The sequence below is a fragment of the Diachasma alloeum genome, unplaced genomic scaffold, assembly GCF_001412515.2.
Source record: "Diachasma alloeum isolate Michigan unplaced genomic scaffold, Dall2.0 Dall_scaffold_00176, whole genome shotgun sequence".
NCBI lineage: Eukaryota > Metazoa > Arthropoda > Insecta > Hymenoptera > Braconidae > Diachasma > Diachasma alloeum.
Genome location: NW_021680342.1, coordinates 2464971 through 2487115, shown reverse-complemented (window position 1 = coordinate 2487115; position 22145 = coordinate 2464971). Strand labels below are relative to the sequence as shown.

Sequence of the window (22145 nt, the reverse complement as noted above, 5' to 3'; positions counted from 1 at the left end):
GGAATGTTGACGACAGGTTCACAGGATAATCCAAATAGTCTCAAATAGCTGCCTCCTGTGGGTGCAATACCTCCGTTATCACAGCGTCTAGCTGATGCCGGCATAGAAGGACTCGAGCTGCCCAGTGCATTCGATCTTCATCACTATCACCTGTTTACAATTTTCTCATTCTCACAGAAAATTGACGAAAAGTCTCTCTGACCCTACGATCTATATCTTATCGATTTTTATTCCGCGCGTGTATCACTTGAAATTGATACCGTACATTCACACGTGTCTGAGGCACAGATTTTCAATTGCCGAGAGGTATAGTCATTTGTTACTGTCCCCTCAACAATAACAATTGTATCACAAAAAAAACTCGTGAACGATAAATCACGATCTTAAAAGTGCGAGCCCGTGGAAAGCAATCGGCCAACTGGTATATGGATAGTTCAGTCGTTTTGTCGTTGCCGGAGCAGAGAGGAATCGAGTGCTGGACAGATACGGGGACGACGTGAACGGCCCCAGCGAATCATGATACACATGAGTGCGTGTGTGAAATTCTTCATGTGTGTGTGGGACTACGACTGCCGGCTTTGCAGAACTTCTCTCTTGAGTTTTATTACACGGCCAGTCCGTGCGTGATGATGACACACGTGCCGGTTACATCAAAATTTCTCATGACGGAGGAGGGACTGAGGATTTTGAGGATTTCACGTTAACCGGATGTTTTCTAGAATTGCGTTGGCTCAATATCATCCCAGATATTTCATAATCTGTCTTGGTTGGGAGTAAAACGGAGATAATCGAAATCGAGGGAGTTTAACACGATAAAACAGGAGATTCTTCTCTACTCGATAAAGAACGAATATCCACTTTGCAGATATCTGACTCGTTGAATATAGTTTCATTCGATGCAAGCCGACTGGCACTAGTCATTACTGAATAAATCATGATAATGAAGTTGTACTTTTGAATGCAAATATCGCATCTCTCGTCTGCAAAAAATCGAGCATAAAACGTGGACAAGACTGCCTTGAGACAATAAATAACTTTTCTTGGAAATTGATTGAGTCGGTCTAGTACATTTGTACATTTCAGGATTCTTATCACAAAAAATGATTAAAAAACCGGAATATGTACGTGTTCACCTCTAGTGCGACTTCCGCATGCGATTAAAGCAGAAAAAATATGGTTTTCAGGTGATGAGGTGTGATTTCATCTCTCGGAGGACAGTTGCATAGTCACTCCAGCAATTTAAATATGCACTAATCGTCGAAGAGTTATCGAATGAGTCTGAAACCTCGGTTTCTTCAGGGGATGTTTGCGGCCAACAACAGGGGGAGCTAGAATGCTCACAATCCCGCGGTAGCTGCCGCGCTTATCGATGCAGCTTTCAGCGGTAGCTTCCCTCAGTGGTCGGACACTTTCTACTGTCGCACGAGTGGAATTCCACTCCCAACATTTTCCCCCCCGCGACATTATCACTCGAGACGTTGAAGTGAAGTTGTATCGATAGTGTACTGCGTTACTTCTCACTTCTCCCTCATTCTTTCTGCGTTTCACACAGCAATTTTTACCATGACACGTAGTGGTAGATTGAGGCACGATACGGTCATCCGGTGAGTGCAGTGTGTCGGCGTCTCGCGAAGTTATTCTACTTGAATGAATAAGGAATAGCAGTTCGACTGAAGTTTTGCTCGAGTTCATCGCCGGTGTCGCGTATAACACTCACAATTGGTGACTGTCATTCATAAATTTTGGGGAAAATTTACGCTAGTGTGGAATGTCGCAACGTGAGAGTTTAACGGTGAGTGGGGTAGGCCACATGGACTTTACCACATTAACAATTTATTGAAATAGGGGTGGAATTTTGGTGTGTGACGTGTTTGGCGTGATTGTCTGTTATGTCTGATGGGTACGGTAATTGTCTTTTTTCACTGAAAGCGTGAGACGCATGATCGAGCTCTACCTATAAATAAAATCATTGGACGACGAAAAATTATTTGGCAGCACGGCTTTGGCCTCGAAAAATTGCATCATTTCTTTTAATTCTATTTTCACGATCAAAACAACAAAATACATTCGACGGGGTTTATCTTGCGTCTCAGGTCAACTGCATCGTACGACTATTCATTATTCGATGGTTTATTATTTTTTTTGCCTCGGAGGAAGTCGTTTAAATAGGAGTGAACAGATGTATGATTGTACTGTGGGCGTTGACAGTTGAGTTACAATTGACGTTTTTTTTTTCTGTGCCAAATATTCCGGGGATTGAGATTCGTGACGTTTGGTTTGTACGCCTTTTTTCGACGGAGGGTAAATATTTGTTTTTATTCGGTGCGTCTGGATTTTTCACGGTTGACTCGCGGCTGCCACTGCCAGATGTTCAAACACCTGCTCGCGAGAGAGAGACTCTTCTCCTTTCAGTGCTGTTTGTTCTTGTGTCTGATCGTTGCGGCTTAGGAGATAAACTTAGTGACGAATTTAGGGTTGTCATAAGGCAATTTTTTCGCTGAAGGAGTCGCTGGGGAAAATCGAAGGGCTTGGGATTGCACGAGGTTTCGGTTGATTCACCTCGAGTATTGGATAATCACTTCAGCCTTAGACGGGAATCAATCATTGGGTTGATAATGTACCTCTTGATCAACCATTCGTTGCAAATCCAGTGCCTTCCGCCACGTAATCGTCATATTTCATCAGGAACCGAGATGTTTCATCTGTTTGGTTGGCAAAATTAGTCGCAATTCCGGCAGTACCACCGCATACTTTAACACCGACACAAAATTTTCTTCGCTGAATAACCTGACGCACTCAGTGAATTCCACTTAATGTCGAACAGATACGATGAATAGAGTAGAGTAGAATACTTTATTTCCTTGATGCTAGTATTACAGTCTCACATCTACACAAGCCATTGAAAAATATCTCCAATAACACTCAATAAATTACAGTATTTCCCATGAAAAAAATCATCAAATTCAAGATGAATATTACGTTTTTTATGATCATTTTAATGATGAGTATTAGAAGACATTTATACAATGTAGAAGGTCACTATAACTTCAAAATCTTTATGACTGCTAATAAAAAAACTAATGATCACATCAAGGAATTTTTTTCACAACTGAATTATTTTCTTCGTGAAAAAAAAATCAATAAACATTTTAAGCAATAGCGGAAACGACTAAATATCACTATGACAATTTTCAACTTATACAACAATAACCTCCGACAACACCTCCCAGTAGAATAGCCCATTGTTACAACAACATTTTATGACGCTTGTAACGTCAGTTATACCCAGAAAATTTGAAATTTCCAGTAGAAATAATCACTCACCGTTATCATTTTTTTAACACGAACAATCATCAATTTCGAAATTGATATATCAGTTTTTGTCATCATCCAAGCGATAAGTAGTACAGTGTAGAAGGCCACTGCAGATCTAATCTATCAAAATCTAAATAACTACTAATAAAAAAACTCAAGAACACCCCAAGGAACCGTTTCTAAGGACGGAATTATTTTCTTCGTAAATACAAACTCAACAAACATTGAAAAAAATCGATTTGTTGTTGGAAAACAAGACCTCTTCCGACAATACCTCTCAGCAGAATGGAACATTGCTATAACACTTTTTATGATGTTTGTAACGTCACGTGTATCTAGGACATTTCAGATTTCCAATTCAGAATTTCGTAGACAACCAAGTTTTTCTATTCGTCTGGTTTGTGAATTTTAGACAAGTAGAAATTGAAAATATTGAAATTCAGCAATTTTGATTTCAACGCGGAGAGAAATATTCAGTAAAAATGACGGAACTCCCAATTCGCTCACCGATTACGGCATCGACTCAAAAAATTTAAGTGACGGTATCGTAATTTTTCACAGGAGATTAAGATAAAAATTACGGAACGCTCTGGCAAAATTCCGTGACAGTTCCGTAAAATTTCCAACGACCACATTTCGCACCGGAATTACGGAAAAGATACGTAATTTTTATTGAATATTTCTCTCCGGGAAGATATTCCCTCCTCATTTTCATGATCACGAAAACGATAAGTTTCACTGCAACTCTAAAATCCGAATACGACTAAAAAAACGGCCAATCATCTCGAGGAATCTTTCCTCAAAACCGAATTATTCTTTAGTGAAAAAAACTTCAACAAATATTCCAAAAAATCGATTAGTTACTGAAAAACTCGAGGACTAGAATGAGACGCTAATTAACCCTTTGAACATGTCCAGTATATACCCCCGACAAATGGAGTGGAAGCTAGCCGAAAATTCGTTTGCCGAAAATAGGAAAGCAGTGGTTCTCACGCTCGACCGAGTTTCCACCCTTGGAAGATGATTTAGCAGATTATTNGAGAACCACTGCTTTCCTATTTTCGGCAAACGAATTTTCGGCTAGCTTCCACTCCATCCCCGACAATAGCTTCCAGTAGAATAGAACATTGATATAATATTTTATGGCGTTTGTAACGCCACGTGTACCTACACGAACTTATTGCCCATACATGTTGCTTTATACTGTGCCGACAAGCTCGAGGTTTGACCCGGCACGTGGATAGAGGTAAACCGTTTCACCATCGACCCACCTCGGTGTCATATATGCCCGGTGAAAGGGTTAAAGGACACGCGATCCGAAGCCAGATAATAGGGAATTTTCCTCGTAATTATACCATGCATAGAACGTTAAAGACAATTTGCTTCCCAACCTTGTTTGAAAACATTGCTCGTGTTACTGAAACTCAATTTTCGTTTCGTAACACAATGGGAGCACATGGGCCAAGGTTTTTTTCCTGTTTACGTGTCACTTATCCCTCCGATTCTCCTAGGTTTCTGAGTCAAGGAATATCCCAAGGTAATACCACCCAAAAGTCAGTCCCTATGGATTTCCTAAAGAATGCTAAATGACTTGGTTTACTGCACGGAGAGAAATGTTCAGTAAAAATTACGGAAGACTCCGGAAAAATTGCGTGACAGTTCCGTAAAATTTCCTACAACCACATTTCGCTCCGGAATTACGGAAAAGATACGTCATTTTTATTGAATATTCCTCTGCGTGTGCATTCTCATAAGTTAGTGACTTTTTCTATCCTCATATGTTCTTGATGAAGGCAACCATAACTGTTCGAATCAAATAAGAAATTATTTGTCAATCAATTGTTTGAATCAAATAAAAAATAATTTCACGACATTTCCATTCTTTAGAGTTGAACATCGCAGAAACTATGTACTATAAAATTGTACAAAAAATTCACCCTGTTCGGAATTTATAAATCTACCACGGATTCTTTTTTTAAAAACACCGTAAGAACCGTTTTCTCGTGAGCCAGAAAAATGGAGTTCGGGGGGACCCGTAACCTCCGTTTGGCCTATGCCTCGCCCCCTAGAAGTCCGCATTTCTTTCTTTATTATCTCCTAAACTGTGCAGTACAGCTAGTTATAATTTTTTTCAATAGCTAGAGCAAATTATTCTCATTATCTATAAAAAAATACGGACGATCGTAAGAAGAACCTGTTCTCTAGGGATATACCCTAATCGATGGTTAGTCATTGCCTGCGATTGACCTCGCTTCATCTCCATTGATTACTCACCGCGTGGATTAGTCACTGAATTCATTGGAATCGATTATAATTGACAGACAATCATTCCGATGATTTTAATCTAGTGGTTTATTTCCTGGTAGTATCCATGAATATGTAATCATCAATTGCCGAATGTGTACCGAACACTCATCATAACGAACGGACTTTCGTGTCCCTCTATTTCGAAACAGAAAAGTCAATCCCCCTGATACGTTTCCCAAAAATTCGAGTGGGAAATAAACATCGGTGTGACGCGGAAGCCTAGGAGGCCATTCACTTGATGTATCTATGATTTATTCATAAACAGTTGTTCCCAATGAGCTTTCAGTGTAGATAAAAAATATAGTAATGGTCACATCCGCGTTGTGAGGTCTTCGCTGAAATAAAAACCAGTACAGACTCGATCAGACTCAGTCTGATTGAGCCTCTAATTGTCTGTTTCCTCGTGGCTAATGCCTGGGAGTAATCGGAAAGGTCATTGTCCCTTTATCGTCTGTTTTCATATCGTTTCACGTGGCATTATCAGGATTTCATGCGTGTTATCGGATTGTCTATTTGCAAATGTGATGGGCTGCTGTATGCAATCGATTGCACCCGGAGAAATTGTTTATTTCGATTGAATAAACGTTATCTAGTTCACACAAATTTAAATGTGATTCTATTTGCGTTTTTTCACATCAAAGAACATTTTCTATAATTAAACAATAAATATTAACAAGTGGTTAGTTGATTCTGATGAAGGATTGCTTAAAATTAATGAAATATTAATTTCATATAAATGATTTTACATACTGTTTCAATTGAGGGAAATACGTGAATTTATTAATTTTCAAGAAAAATATTGTTGAAATACATTGAAAATTTCGTAATCAAGGGTCTGCATAATTATCTAAAATAAGTATGCAGAAAGCTAAAGAACCGAAAGAATACGGAAGCCGATGTTTCCCTCTTACGTGGCCATTTGACTCTATAGCCACGAACTCACGATGGATGTCATACTCTTTTCCTCGTGGTGGCTACTGACGAGTTAGCCGTTGAATTTTTAACGTGCTATCACGTGGATCTACGATACTTCATGCTGTACAGCGGCCACAAATACAGTGTCCACTCGGGTATAGACTTGTTATGCTGGTTGTACATAACTTGATCTTCAAATCGGCGATGTATCGTTTATTGGCTATGTAATTACGGATGTATCATAAGACGGGTAAACATTTATTTTATCGATTAGGGAGGACAGTTTTATTTTACCTCTCTCGGAGGGTAATTGAGGAGATGAATTCTTTATGGAATTCTTGGTGTTTCTGGTGTTCGGTTCATTATGGAATTGCTCAATTAAGGAGAGATAACACTAACATTTTCACATCACAGGGGTCTTTAGTTATTGTACTGATGAGTTTACTACTTCAATTTTAATGTAAAGAAATGAGGGAACATTAGGTTTTCATTATTCTCATTGATAGAATCTTCAAAAGTGTCCTATAACACAATTCTCAATCGATTTATCTGAATTTTTATTTACACATACAGAATATAATGTTCGGTTTTGGGTTTTTGGAATTTTTTTCTCGAAATTGAAGTACGTAGTGAAGTAATCATGAAAGCGTGATTTTTTCAGATTTTTTCCATCGTTTTTCGCATTGTATTCTAAATAAACAATTTGAAAAATCTGAAAAATACCCACTTCAATAATTTATAATGTACTTGAATATAACTAATTTTTCTAATTTTTCATCTCAGCCAATTTTGGGAAGAAAACTCCAAAAACTCAAAAAATAGAAATTTTCTACAAACTCATTTAGTTATATTTGTGTGCATATTATGTATGTGTGAACTAAAATTAAAGCCAATGAGTTGCGAATTGCGTCATGAGGCCACTTTTGAAGATATTATTCTTTCAAAACTTATTTTCAAAAAATTTTTACATTAAAACTGAGGCAGTAGACTTATCAGCACGATAGCTGAAGGCACCAGCGATGTCGAAATTTCACTGCGGTCTCCCCTCAATACGAAGACGAAGGCATTGGAAATAACAGCCACATTAATCTTCTAGTTTAGAGAAACTTCAAGCTTTTGAAAATTAGTCATAAATAATGCAGTTGTGAGAGAGACATTTATTCAAATTGTAAGATAAACTTACGAATGTAAACAGTGCATGACAAAGTAGCTTGTTTCTGTTGCAGATAAATATTACGAGAATTTTATAAAATTTAAACAACATTGGAGCCAATCATGCCTGCCCTGTTTCTGGCACGTTTGCCAGTACCTAATTTTCGGATTTACACGACTCTCAGCATTGCAATCCTCTCGTGCTCGGTCTACTATGCAGCACAAATTGTGAAAGACCCAGCATGGAGGACCAATCACACGAGTATTGTTGTGAGGGATGAAAATTCAACGGATAGCACCAGCCCCACTGATTCGAGATCGTCTGGCATGCATTTGAAGGAACTACTCGCCTGCATGATTCAGGAGCCCATTTGCTTTTGGGTGAGTCGACATTTTTAAGGATGCACACAGTTCATGGAGGAAGATCATTCCGTAGAATAATTCTTTTTTATGCTCCGCTTTATTTGCTCCGCTTGTTATTTGTTGTACGTCCCGGGGGAATTTACATTCAAAAGATAGTGACGCGTTTGTTATTCATTTCCGTAGTTATATTTGTTTTTACGTATTCGGTGCACTTGGCAAATACGCACTTTCGTGTATTTTACATTCAATTGTGACATCTCCCCGTTGAGATACATTACTCATGAAAAATATGGTAATAACGGGGGAGAGTGAAGGAGACATGGTTTGATATTTGTAAACAGAACAATAATAGAATAATCATCCAATATGACATATTCATTAAACCATTGGAGTTGCAACATCTGTATTACGTGTCACACAACGCAGTAGTTGGTTTCGCCTTTTTCATCAACAATTAACATTTCTGTGCAACGAATTTAGTACTCTACGAGGGCTTATTTGCATTCAACTGTGATAACTCCTTATCGACATGAATGAAAAATACGGCGATAAAGAGAAGAAAGGAGACGATATTTATTTGAAGTATTGAAGTTGTAAGATGTATATTACATGTCACTACTTAATCATGAAGCTGACACTGGCGGAGTATTCGCGAGCAGAAGGTTCATTTTAGGACATTTTTAACCCTAGTCTGGTCACCAAACGCGACCCTGGGACTTGGTCACCTCCGCCGGGATTCGCCGCCGTGTTATTTAGGCTTTAGCGTTGCCGAATTCACTCTGCACTGCCCGGGCGCGTTTAGCGAGTTTCCGGCAACGTCGCATCTTGGGCAATTTCATTTAATATGGGAAGAAATAATTCGCCTGTTCGAAATAATTCGTTTTCTTTGGGAATTTTAGGAAATATACTGTTCTAAAAACTACCATAATTTTTTAGACACTTCAATTGACAAAGGCAATTTTTTTTTAATTTTTCCGATTAGCCAGTCAGTTGTAATTGAAGAAAAATGACGCGCGGTGGGGTTTCCCTCATAAGGTGACCAATTTAGGGTTAAGGGCTTAAGGCTCAAACAATCATATGTACAAATGTTTTTGGATATTCATGAAAGCTTTATTGAAGAATCGTTACTCCATTACTTCTTTCATCCAACAATTATTTGAAACTGATGCATAAAAATTATGCCAACATTTCTTCTGCGTCCGAAGGTTGACGTTGACTTTGTAGAATGTGGATAGCATCACTCAGCGATTTTCTGTTATGAATTTATCAAATAAAAAAAATCTCTCAATCACCGTCCTCTTAATGGTTAATTTATCCGATAATCTACTCGCCATCCTTGCAACACTATGTGACGGTTACAATGCAGAACAAATTCGTGTTTTCGTCTTTAAACGAGGCCAAATCCGTCATTCCAATGCAAACAATATTATCCTCAATATAATCTCAACTGGATTGAAGCTGATTAGTCCCGTTTATCGTCATTGAATTCGGAGTAATAAATTCTTTCTACATTTATTATCATGAATTTCTTGTAAAACATGTCATGGATACCTTGGTAGTACGGTACGACGTAGGAGACGACCGATGCAGGCGAACCTGCGTATTTCCAGTCTTCCTTCACAATAGGGGCGTTTTCATTCTGGAAAGTAAAACAACGATACGAAGAAAGGAAGGAGATTTGCGCCCGCAACGTGCAATTGCATAATATCGCCTCACTGCGGGATTATGGTATTGACGAGACTATTGATGACCTATTGATAACCAATGGGTCATCAATAGTCTCGTAAATGAATAAAATGTTGAGTAAATGAATGCATTTACTCAAATCTTGGAATTGTTATGACCCGTTATCGCTCGCGTTTCGAGGAAAGTTTTTTCTGGCCAATATGCGCTTTAGACGTAACCAGAAACGTCGATTGATAACAGTGTACATCCGCAAGCTGTATGTCACGTGGACAGAAACATATAACAGGAAAAAATGGAAAACATGGAGCAAGAAACTTTTTAATATTACTTTAAACCAAGTCATACGGAAATGCGACTGACCATTTTTCTGTTGACCCTCCAACATTTCTGGAGTTTGGCAAACGTGAGGCGAATAAGAGGAAACAAGAATGGAAAGAAAATAAATAATGGGAAATAGGTCACCCATCTTTTCAAATAGCGCGTCGTTTGCCACTGCGATAAACTCGAAAATTAGTGCCCTAATGACTGGAATGATGCCTAATACGGTGTTTTTTTTTTCAATTAAATATTACAATGGGTGATGGTCTTAGGGGTCTGGCGTCATGCCACTGCACTTACGAATTTCAGTTGGGAAATTATGTAAAGATGTAGCGTAAAACAGTTTTTGAAATTGAGTTTCTTTGGGTACTTTGTTACTGGCTCACGCGATCCCAAGGATTGCAAATAACAGTCGTACATGGAATGCGTGTTGGGTATGGGTACAGATGCCAGATTAAATCGATTTGTTCAAGTGATCGGATCGCGGAATTTTCAATTTAAAAAAATTTTTTTTTCGTCATTCCTTGATCTCATTAGAAATTTCAGGAAATCAAGAGCCGGTCGCTCACTTCGCTCACTCCTGGGTTGGGTGCGACCAACTTCCCGAAGGATTCCCTTGTTTCTGTTCGTTAGAAGAAACAAACGCAATTTTAAAAGTTTCATCCGGATGACTCTAGAGGTCATGAAACGTGGACGAATCATCGAAATTCAACAACGAAATTCTTCCTCTTGAGTCAGGAAGTTAACGAAACCAATGATTTTGTTTTTGGTTGCTTCAGCCGTTGATGAATATGGCGTACTGCGCCCTTATACTCCTGGGGAAGACCATTCAGAAACTGGTGTTTGGTGAGCTCCGAGCCTCGGAGAGACAACACCTCAAGGATAAATTTGGCAATTTTATTTTCTACAAATTTATATTTGTCTTCGGAGTACTCAATGTACAATACGCTGATGAGGTTGTGCTGTGGTGGGCCTGGTTCACTGCACTCGGTTTTCTCGGTCTCCTGAGTCAGCTGTCCAAGGATCGATTCGTATACGTAAGTAATACAACACTGAATTTATTATTGTATTGTCCTTGTCAATGAATGGAAAATCCTTTCACTTTTGGTGATTCTTTTCCAACAAATTCAGTCAATAACTGATTTTATGAGAATGAAAGCTGAGGAAATCATCAGCATGAAGGAACTTTCCATTGATGAGCATTCGTAGAAATTTTGTGATATCAGTTTAATTGAAGAAATCACATATTTCATTTTATTTTACTTGGATTATTCACAATATATTCGCAGTACAATGTTGAGATGACGAAACCAGTCGATTAACTACGTTTATTCTCATTATCTATGCACACTAATGCGCTATCAAAGCCTTTAAAGTTCGTAAATCGTTTGAAATGTAAATCTCGAATAAATCAACTCAACTTCGAGTCTCCATGTACTCCCAAGTGTATATTCTGATTTTCTCGGCGAGAAACCAGAGGGGAAAAGGATGAGTTTCAAAGCTCCTCAGAGGCCATTCTAGAAACATTGTTCGCGTTCCAATTTCCTTAGGTGACTCAAGGACTGCCACTTACCTGCAGCTTTTTTCCTCACTTAATCATAAAGTCACTCTATCACCTTTAAAAAAGAGAGAATACCCGACTCACTGAGAACAATACATACTAAATTGGGTTGACTGTGGAGTTCGTCGAAAAAACTCTTTAAAATTGACGATCAAGTTTTTCCCGTGTCGAAGTCAAAGACATAAAGCCAAGATCATTGGCTATTAAATTTTCATAACTCGACACTTTTGAGGGCCATAAATTAACATTGATCTCAGCGACTTGAAGTTTTTCACAAAAAGTGGTTATAATTCTCGCATTGCCCTCCTCCCTTTTCTTGCGCAATGAATTCGACACTCGTGAAATCCTGTTAGGGAAATCCAATAAAGTAACCAGGTTACTGGCGACGAGAGGTACCTTTTTATAACTGTGACGTGTTATTAACACGAACACTGTAGAAATCGATCCAGCCGTGAAAAAATACATTCAATCCAGGATGGTATTTCCAGTCCTCCACCATCATTTATTGGGTATTTACGCAACATGGCATTGGAACACTGACATTGCTCATTTTATAGTTTATTGGGGTACCACTAGGAGGGTGACTATAGTAAATAATCGTAAACTGGTTCTCTGATAGCCAATATTTCGTAATAATGATGCACTGTTGAAAGTTTTTGGCTCAAAGCTCCCATAAACTTCTGGGAAAATTTTTACCAAGTGATATTTCCACTGAAATTTCAAGGAATTTCGTCGTTTCAAATTCAAAATTTTATGAAAAAATTAATAGAAGTTGTCGAGTTTAATTCAATTATTTCATGAAAATGAGCAGAAATCTGAAAAATTCAGCGTGATTTGGTCCTGAATATTCATGTTTTATTTGAAAATTCGATAAAGTCGGGAGTTACCAAGGGAATTAAGAATTGAGACCCAAATTACGTGGAATGCACTATCGATTGAAACGTCGAAAATATATTCAGCTGAACTTTAATGGTTCTTATTCAGCTTTATGGAATAATTCAACTGAAATTTACAATTTCCATTGATTTTTCCCTAAAGTTTTCAGTTCAATTATTCCATGAAAATTAATATTATTCATGGAAATTCAGGTAAATAAATTCTTGATTGTTGAATTAATTCAAAATTCACCGTAATTTGGAATTCCATTTGAATTTTTACTGTGAATCTGAAATTCATCATTTTTTCCTTTTAAATCGAATTCAGTGTCACTCCCCGGAAAAATTGCAAGTCAGCTATCGATGAAATATCATTTTCTTTTAACAGCATAAACCAGTTACACACGCAAGTCGTGTTGTATGATGGGTTTTATAATGAGGGTAATTAATTATTCAAATGAATTGATTGAATTACCGCGTTTTTTTTACATACGTTGCAGCTATCATTTTCACCTACGACACCAGGCTGGAGTCATGCACGCCTGCTGGGTCTACTCGGTGCAATCCTGGCGCTGTCCTTGTTCATGTTACTACTATCGACTGCGGCAGCCTTCTTTTTCGTGTCCTTCAACACATATGCGTTTATGGCGGCCGAGGTGAGTTCACCACTCGACGCATTTTTTGGAGCACGCTTATCCTATTGACTTTCGTGGATAGCAAAATTACGGCACTGACTAGAGTCAACAAACCTACAATTTTTTCTTCTATTTTTAAACGTATAATTCAAGGGGATTAATTCTGTTCGCTATTTATATTAAACGAGGGAAAACAATAGGGTATTTCAATCGGATTGGACTATCATCGTTATGAATATTTTAGTCAGCGCTCATCAGTTCAATACATCTATTTTGAACATAAGCTAAACAGTTTTTTCGTGGACTGTTTCTTAATTACGGATTTATGAAGACTAGAAAGGAGTAGAAAAAAATAGGTGAACCATAGAGATAAACCTGATATGTGGTTCGTTGGGGCATTCAGCATAGGATTCAAATGTTCTACGACAACAGTCGTAGTGATTTTCTGAGATCAAAAATAATATTTGTGGTACATCGACGATACAACGAGGGACAAATTCAAGATAACATCAAAATATAATTCGTCAATAGGGTGACGATGGAGGAGGCTACATTTTCACGCAATGTTATACTTAGAAAATTCTTTTTCCTTATATTCAAACGTATTATTCAAGCGAATTAATAGTTTTTGCGATTTTAATTAGACGAGAGGAAATAGTAGGGAATTTCAATTTGGTTGAACTATCATTGTGAATATTTTAGGCAGCATTTATTCGCTTGAGATTGAATCACGTGAGTTTCCAGAACTGGTGTCACCATAAAAATTCCAGAAACCAGTCTGGGGAATACATAAAAAGTGGAAAATTTTGCCAGTTCCACAAGACACAGTTAATCAGACGCATTTGAAAGTCAAGGTTTTTTGTGCAGTGTTATTTTATTCCGAGGGTAGAGTGGTATTGTCGCTATGCCTTTTGAAAGTTAACTCATAAACTTGCGCAATGAGTACTTCCTTATGGATGTGAATTTTTCTCACAGCATAAAATCGACAAGTGTTTTATCGCCGATGTATTCGTAACGAAGTGTCCATACTGCGTATGGGGCTTTCCCCCTCGTTTTCATTCCGCATTATAAACAATGAAAGTCAACATCCAGGTTGCGTTCAGCATATTTTATTCATTGATGGTCAGCAGTTGTTCGACCATCAATTGATTTTTTTGAAATATATTCCTTTGGACTATTCACAATGCACTGAGATTCCTATGTAGTGGATAAAACGCGAGGTGGCTGACCAGCTTCAAGAGGATGGTAGCTCAAAACAAGTTTGCATAACGGTGAGGTCTTCCTACTTTGATTAAAATTGAAATGTTGGCTGAGAGTTGCATTCACTTCCATGAATTTTCCTCCTGTGTATGCATGAATTACTCATCCATTATTATTCTTCCTTGTTCACCTTTTCAAAAATTGTAATTTAGTGATCATAAATTTGTAACTGGTCAACTGCAACATTTTGCAAGTTTTTTTGATATGATTGAATTAATATTCAGTGATGAAATCCCTCTGCCGTTGCACAAAATTACAGATTATTGAAAACGGCTAGCAATTTCCAGAAAACCCGATTAGATTGGGAATGGTAAATTTTTTCTCAATTTAATGACTGTTTTAACTCTAGGTTGGTCACCATGTGAGGAAAACGCGCCGCGCCGCGGCGTTTTTCTTTCATTGGCATTGACTGACTGACTGGAAAAATGAAAAAAAAATGACCTTGCCAATTTAAGTGTCTGAAAAATTATAGTCATTTTTAGAAGAACCTAATGCTCGAAATTCCTACAGAAAACAAATTATTTTCAACAGAGGAATTATTTTTTTCCGAGTTAAGTGAAATTAACCGCTACGCGATGTTGCCGGAAGCTCGTTAAACGCACCCGGACGGTGTAGAGTGAATTAGGCAACGCTGGAGCCTGAACAACACTGCGGCGAATCTTCACGGAAGTGCCCAAGCCGCAGGGTCGCGTATGGTCACCCAACTAGGGTTAACCCAGAGTCTCATGTGAAAATCAATATTTTCGTTACGATTAGAGACTAAAATCTGTTTTTTTTTCATTAAAGCTGACAAAATCGATAAATTTTTCAACACCTCATAGAAAATGATCAACCCTTCTGTCAGCAACTTCCATCATCAATTCATGTGAAGCAAATATTAATATTTTGTAAAGTTTAATTTGTGTCTCAATTAGGTATGAATTTTTTTTAATTAAAAAAAAATCCTAATCTAAAGCGTAACCCATTAAAAAGGTAGAGCTCTTTGAAATGCATTCGGAATAAACAATTCCGAATGCATTTCATCCAACAATTCTTCAATAAATCTGCAATTAACGCATATGCCTCGCACATGATGATAATTTCCATCAGTACTTCTTTTCCGGAAACGGTGGAGGAACAATTCAACTCTTCACGCATGATTGATGCGTGATTAACCCCGCGTAATGAGCTGCCCATGAGAAAAACATAAACTGCGGGGTCGCAAGATCAAACGTTTGATACCTCTTTAATTTAGTAAAGAAGGCAAGTCTTTATCTCATCATCAGGTAATCGACGGTTGCCGTAAAAGACACGTAAACTTGTCGCGAAAATTTGATTAACAGCGGCTATTGATCGAGTGGGCAATATATTAAATTAGTGTGTACTGTAAAAATTAGTTATCTAAATAGTTGGGCAACACGGATAGGATTCATTTACAGTTAACAAATGGCTGCTGTTGAGTGTTTTGCAGATTTAAAGTTCGAATTAGCAATTAACATTTTTATTTGTAAGTCACTGGAATTTTCATTGTGTTAATTTATAGTTTATTCACTATCAACGCATGGTGTATTTGCCTCAATTTCTTTCTGCTCTCAAAAAAAAAATCATCACAAACATAATTTCTTGAGCGAACTATACAATCTGTTGAGAATAAATCCCTTAGGACAAATATTCTGTGAAGTGTTGATGATTTAAACATGAACACTTCGCGATTAAGTGAGAACTTTTTCGCTCAATAAGCAGTTTTTTGTGTCAGAAGGTGAGAAAATGACTAAAAATATCAAAAGATTCGACTCAGTGAATCAATAATCAGGGAATCGCCTTGAATTAATCCACTGCGGCACGGAGCTCACGAGAAGTATCGGTGCGAAAGAAGTGGGGGGACCGCCTGGGTATTGGTGCGCCATAAGAGAAGCACGGCGGAGCACGCACAGTACTACAAAAAGCCGAAAAGTGGGGTGTCCTGTCGTGCCGCAATGGGTCAATGCAGAACTCATGCGGAAGAAAACTTCTAGACTTTTCCGAAATATGAGCGTCACTTACTTCAATCGCAATCGCTCCAAATGAAACAATATGCTCATCTGTTTCTTTCAAACTTTCCTTATTGTTTCAAGAATATCAGGGGAGGGTGGGATAAAATGCACACTCTTGACTTGTTTTAAAATATTCATAACTCGGACAGATTGATCAATTGAGCTCAGTCTAGGACATCACAACGGGAAGTAATCATTCCCTGCATTCGAAAAGAATTATTTCCTTGGATCAATAATTCAACACATTATTAACATTCCAAGCCTATTGTGAATTAATTGAATTTATACGCTATGTTCTTAGCTCAAGAAATTATTCTTGCGATATCATCGTTTTTCCGCTCAATGTGTCAACGAAGTAATTTACTAATATCAACGAACATTCGCTTGGCCATATGCAGCTCATGTTAACAGTTAAAAAATCCCGTCAGCAATAAATGACTCATGATTTCGCTCCATTGACGAACTAATGTTTCATCGGAACGCGATCTCGCTTGCAAAATTGCGCGATTGGCCTTTCAGGAACAGTTAGCTCTGAACCTGAGAAAGGTCTGGGTCAATAGCCGATGCCTCGCACTCGGTATCATGGTCCGTTCCACTCTCCCTCTTCCCGCAAACACCCTCACACGTACAAACCTTTCTCTCCTTGATGTTGGCTGAATTCAAGCCCACTACCTCTGACACGATTCTAGAAAGTTGCCATTAGTTGATTTCACAATTTGCAGATTTACGTATGTGCTTGATGAATATGATTATGAGCCTGAGATGATGATGCAACACTTCATCATTCATTAACGTCATTCTCTGTCTCCGCGATGTTGAATCTCGAGGGAATAATTCATGGGTTTAAATGGAATCTTCGAGTCAATGAAGTCTTAATTGTTTCAGTGCATATTACTGGCAGTTAGAACAATTCATGTGATGCTGAGATATGCTATACACCTTTATGACACGAGATCGTCACCCCGTTCGTCAGACAAACGTGGTCCTCTTGCCTATTACACGGAACTCGTGTGTGAATTGACGGTACTTGCTGTTGACTTTCTTCATCACATTCATATGCTTCTCTGGAGTAATATTCTACTGAGTATGGCATCTCTAGTTATATGCATGCAGTTGAGGTACCTCTTCCACGAGATTCAACGCAGAATAACGAAACACAGGAATTATCTGGCTGTATTAAGTCACATGGAACAAAAGTGAGTGGAAATACATTGTTAGACGTTCATTGGGATTTATTGAACATTCACTTTCCTTCATATGACTTTGAATTGGAATTCATCAAATTCTCATTTGAGTTTTTTATATTTAACGAATATGGAAATTTCAATGATTAATTAGATTCTCAAAATTATTGGGGTAATTTGTTATTGTATTAATATCAGTGGCTGGATTTTTATAATCTTTGAGGATTTCCCGGGTCACATTGAAACGAAATTTCAATGTTTACTGAAATTCCCAAAATGAACTTCTCAAACAGCAAAGTTATGAATTCCCTGTTTTTTAATGGAGTTCATCAAATGTTATATTCATGATGAAAACTCGAGGAGTTGAATCATTCATATTTTCAAAGAATATGGAAGTTTCATCAATAAATTGAAATTGTCTACTTTCTTGCGTCTTTTCATGATCATATTGAATTAAAATTTCAATTTTCACTGATTTTTCCCATAAAGAACTCTTTATTCAGCAAAAAAAGCCATTGGAATTGAATAAAAATCCATTCCTGTTGAATATCTAAATAACTAACGTTTGAACTACCAGGGAAAACACAAAACTCTGAGGTTTTATCTCCTCCCACCACGAAAACATAAAAATGTATAATTTATCTCTCCCCTTACATTTTTAGTTACCCAATGGCACTGCCCGAAGAGTTGGCTGAGAATTCCGACAACTGTGCAATATGCTGGGAAAAAATGGAATCAGCGAGAAAATTACCCTGCAGCCATCTGTTTCATAATTCTTGCTTGCAATCTTGGCTTGAGCAGGACACCTCTTGTCCAACATGCAGACTAGTGCTAAGTATGCAGGCTAATCGTCGTGACAATGGAACTGAGTTGAGACCCGAGTTACCAGAATCACAAACGTCTGTCGGTAGAAACGACAATCATTTCTTTCATTTCGATGGATCGAGATATGTCTCTTGGTTGCCGAGTTTCTCAGTGGAAGTCACGCATAATAGACTGAGGGGTGATATTCTGACATTGGCACACAGCAATTCACAGTTGGATGCTATGGCTAGACACGTGAGTATTTTGTTTTACATAAGGAAATAAAAGGATAACTCTTACGAATTTGCAGGAAAATTCTATTCAATTTCTATTATACTTTCTACTAGTCAACAGAAATTTTCAACAGAAATTCCTCGGCTCAAATTTTCTGTTTATTTCTGTTTGATTTTTTAACGAAAAGAGAAGAATAAAGTGGAAAAACTGGAAAAATGCATGTCAAGAAATTTTACTCATTTTTTCCACAAAATAGTTTCTATTGGACTTCTTCAATAAAGTCGACAAAAAAATGATAGAAGTTCGATAGAAATAAAATAGAATTTTTCTGTCGAATTCACTAGGTTTTCCTATAAAATTTTTTCGTGTACGATCATTTAAATTTTGTAATGATAAATGTCTCTGGTCTGTTAAGGTTCAACAATTGTTCCCACATTACCCAAGAAATGTGGTACTTGAGGACTTGAGAGTGACGAGATCCGTTGAATTGACTGTAGAGAATATTTTAGATGGACGTTTGTTATTACCTCATCATGTTCTGGGTGAACTGGAAACCGAGCCAGTAGCCCAGACTCCACAAGTGACGAATCACATATTGCCCACTTCATTGCCTCAAAAACTGTGGGATCCTCAGATTGACATACCAGTTGCTGACAGCAGTGAAGAATCATCGACAATTGGTGGTCGTTTTTCAAAATGTTCGACAGAGCGCGAACGCATTTTGCGGCGTCGTAAGGACCACATGCTAATGACAGCACGACGAAAGTACGTGGAGAAGCAGAGGAAAGTTGATATTGAGAAGAAAGCATCAAATGCCCATGATCTGAGGTCTTAAGACAATTTGAGCAACAATTTTAATGCTAAACATGAAGAAAAATCACTGACTATTTTGAACATAAGCTTAACAGCTTTTTCGTGGACTCAATGGTCTCCGCTGATATTTTTTGGAATGATAAAATCGGTTGAATGCGTGAGTAAATTCAGAGTTGCATGTTGTTTCTCTTTGACGAGTGATGTTTGTTCAATTTTTTTTTGTTCTATTTCCTGTTTCTTAATTACACATTTACCAAGACTAGAGAGAAATAGGAGGGAAAAATAGATGAATCGTAGAGATAAACCTGACATACGCTTCGTTGGGACATCGAGGCATATCTGGATTCAAGTGTCCTACGACAACAGTTGTAATGTTTTTCTGAGATTAAAAATAATGTCTCTGGTACATCGACGATGAAACGACGGAACAAATTGATAATAGAATCAGATTATCGTTCGTCGATAGGATGAGAATGGAGGAGGCTGTGTTTTTACGCAATGTTATACTTAAAAGCAAATTTGAAATTTGTAAAACCAGTGCAAAGTCCCCCAATGGACTGCTAGAATATACTATTCCCTTTTTAACAGGAAACAAAAATGTGAATGCAAATGAGCTGTTCAGCGTAAGTGAAAATTTTAAAAAACTATGCAAGTCCGAATGAGGACGTCCAATCCTGTGAAGAGACACTGGATCAACAATCACACTAGAACTCACTGATTTCAAATGTTTGATATGCTTCACAAAAGCTCAGAATGTAACATTGAATTCCTAGGTCCGATTTGACAATAACACCGACTGGCAATTTGCATAATTGCACGAAAAAAATGATTTTTTTTTCTGCAATATAGACTACACCTAGTTTAAATAGTTTTCATACATAAAAACCGTTCCATTATCATGTGCCAAGATCCAATGAAAATTGATCCTCTCTTATTGCAGTGTACAATGACTCGCACTTGATGAGAGGACCATCCTTACACGATATGAGTGTTGCTAGATAAAGTCGGTGTTTTTAATTGTAATCATCTCTATTATTCATTAAAAAAAATACTCTCATAATTATCTTGATCTTAGGGTGGCTATTTACGCATTAGTTATCCATTTTTCAAGTGAATTTATCGCTCGTCTTCAGGACACAGCTGAGAATACTGTTGACAAAGAATTTTTTTTCATCTTTCAATGGAATTTTTGAGGAGATTTAGGCTCTGCATCCAGGCAACTGTACTTTAACCGCAGCAAAAACCATAATTGATGATTGAACTATGAAAATTTTGTCAGTGTTGGAGTTAAAAAAAAATTCTGATGAATGGGAAAACTAAGTATTACCGCATCTACTGGTTTGATATTTATTTTAGTGAGAAATGCGAGAGCTCAGGATGCAATATGAGATATTTACAACGTTTGCTCGGGCTTTCAGCTTTTTCCTAGATTGCTTTATGTGATATAATCCAAGTTTGCATACACGTCAATGCACATTAAATTAAACCTTTAAAGAAATAAAAGAAATGAAAATAATAAAAACCTAAAGAACGAGGAGGCTCGTCTGCTAAGTAAATGTTGAACATAATTTTGCCTTTGAAAAATGATTATTTTTCAATAAGTGAACTTTTATCGAGGCATTATCACCGCAAAAGATATGAGTACTCGTGAATAATTGAAGGAAACAAGTGAGTGAAATGATGTTAGAATTATGGTAAGAGTGTTGAGTGGTGCTAGTTATTGATCAATCATCCAAACGTATTTCTTTGGTATTTTGAAGTTTCTGATGTGAGGGACGTGATTTCTCATTTTAATTCAACTTATGCTTATTAATTTCACTCCTGGCCTCTCCTGGATATTTCCTTGCTCTTGTGATCAATAACTAGTACAAACTCGGTGAAATTTATGTTAAAGTAGATTATCCTTTCATCTTTTGTTTAGTGAAAAATGTTTCGCATAATTTTAATTATAGTATTAATTGAAAATATTTATTTCTTAGGATTATCAAGTGACCATAAGGGTATAAGATTAATATTTGTATAAACCTTATGATGTGTATGACAATGAGGCGTGTGTTTATCCTAGCATTTTCCACGGTCACTATTGCGTGTGTCATACTTACAAATATGTTTATTCTCCTGAAGATAGTTCTACAGGTATCTCCTCCAATTATTGTTCTTTTTTATTATTTTTGCGTTACGAAGTTGGACAATAATTTTTTTTTCATCATTTCGTTCAGTTTTTACCGGTTTGTTCTATAAGTTTAATTAGCCCACATATAAAACATGTAAAACGAAAATGACTGGTTAAAATAAAAAGTAAGAAAGTGCTCTGTTCACTGTAAATTTAATAAAGAAAACACAGCAGTCAAATGATAATGTAGACGATGTTTCATTGCGATTTTATTTCTTATTTTAGTTAGATCCTACCTCCGGGACATCATTGTAAATATAAAATGAATTTAGACAGCCTATATTCGTTTTTGTTTCATCAGTGAATCTTTCCTATTCTCCAATAGATCAAAGTCTGTCTGGAGCTTCGGTAACGTGGGGAATTGAAACCCAACATTGTGTGATTTCACTAGACAAGTAACTTTATCCCAAATAAGATCTGGGCATAGAGCATCTTGAAATCTTTATACCGTAGTTTCTCAACCGATGAAATTCACCACAACTAGATGCAGAATTAATTCCATAAATTTCTGAATACAAAATTAATTCAGATGATCTAC

The 22145-nt window shown here is 37.3% G+C and overlaps 1 protein-coding gene across 1 annotated transcript; it reads left to right on the top strand.

Annotated features, from left to right (window-relative positions):
- Positions 1–1483: 1483 nt before the first annotated feature.
- Positions 1484–21796, top strand: LOC107036029 (E3 ubiquitin-protein ligase AMFR). Its single transcript, XM_015253742.1, has 7 exons — positions 1484–1792; positions 7764–8070; positions 10836–11093; positions 12993–13148; positions 17285–17595; positions 18246–18642; positions 19037–21796. Exons 2-7 carry the CDS (start codon positions 7813–7815, stop codon positions 19454–19456), a joined length of 1800 nt encoding a protein of 599 aa, XP_015109228.1. The 5' UTR covers positions 1484–1792; positions 7764–7812; the 3' UTR covers positions 19457–21796.
- Positions 21797–22145: the final 349 nt, after the last annotated feature.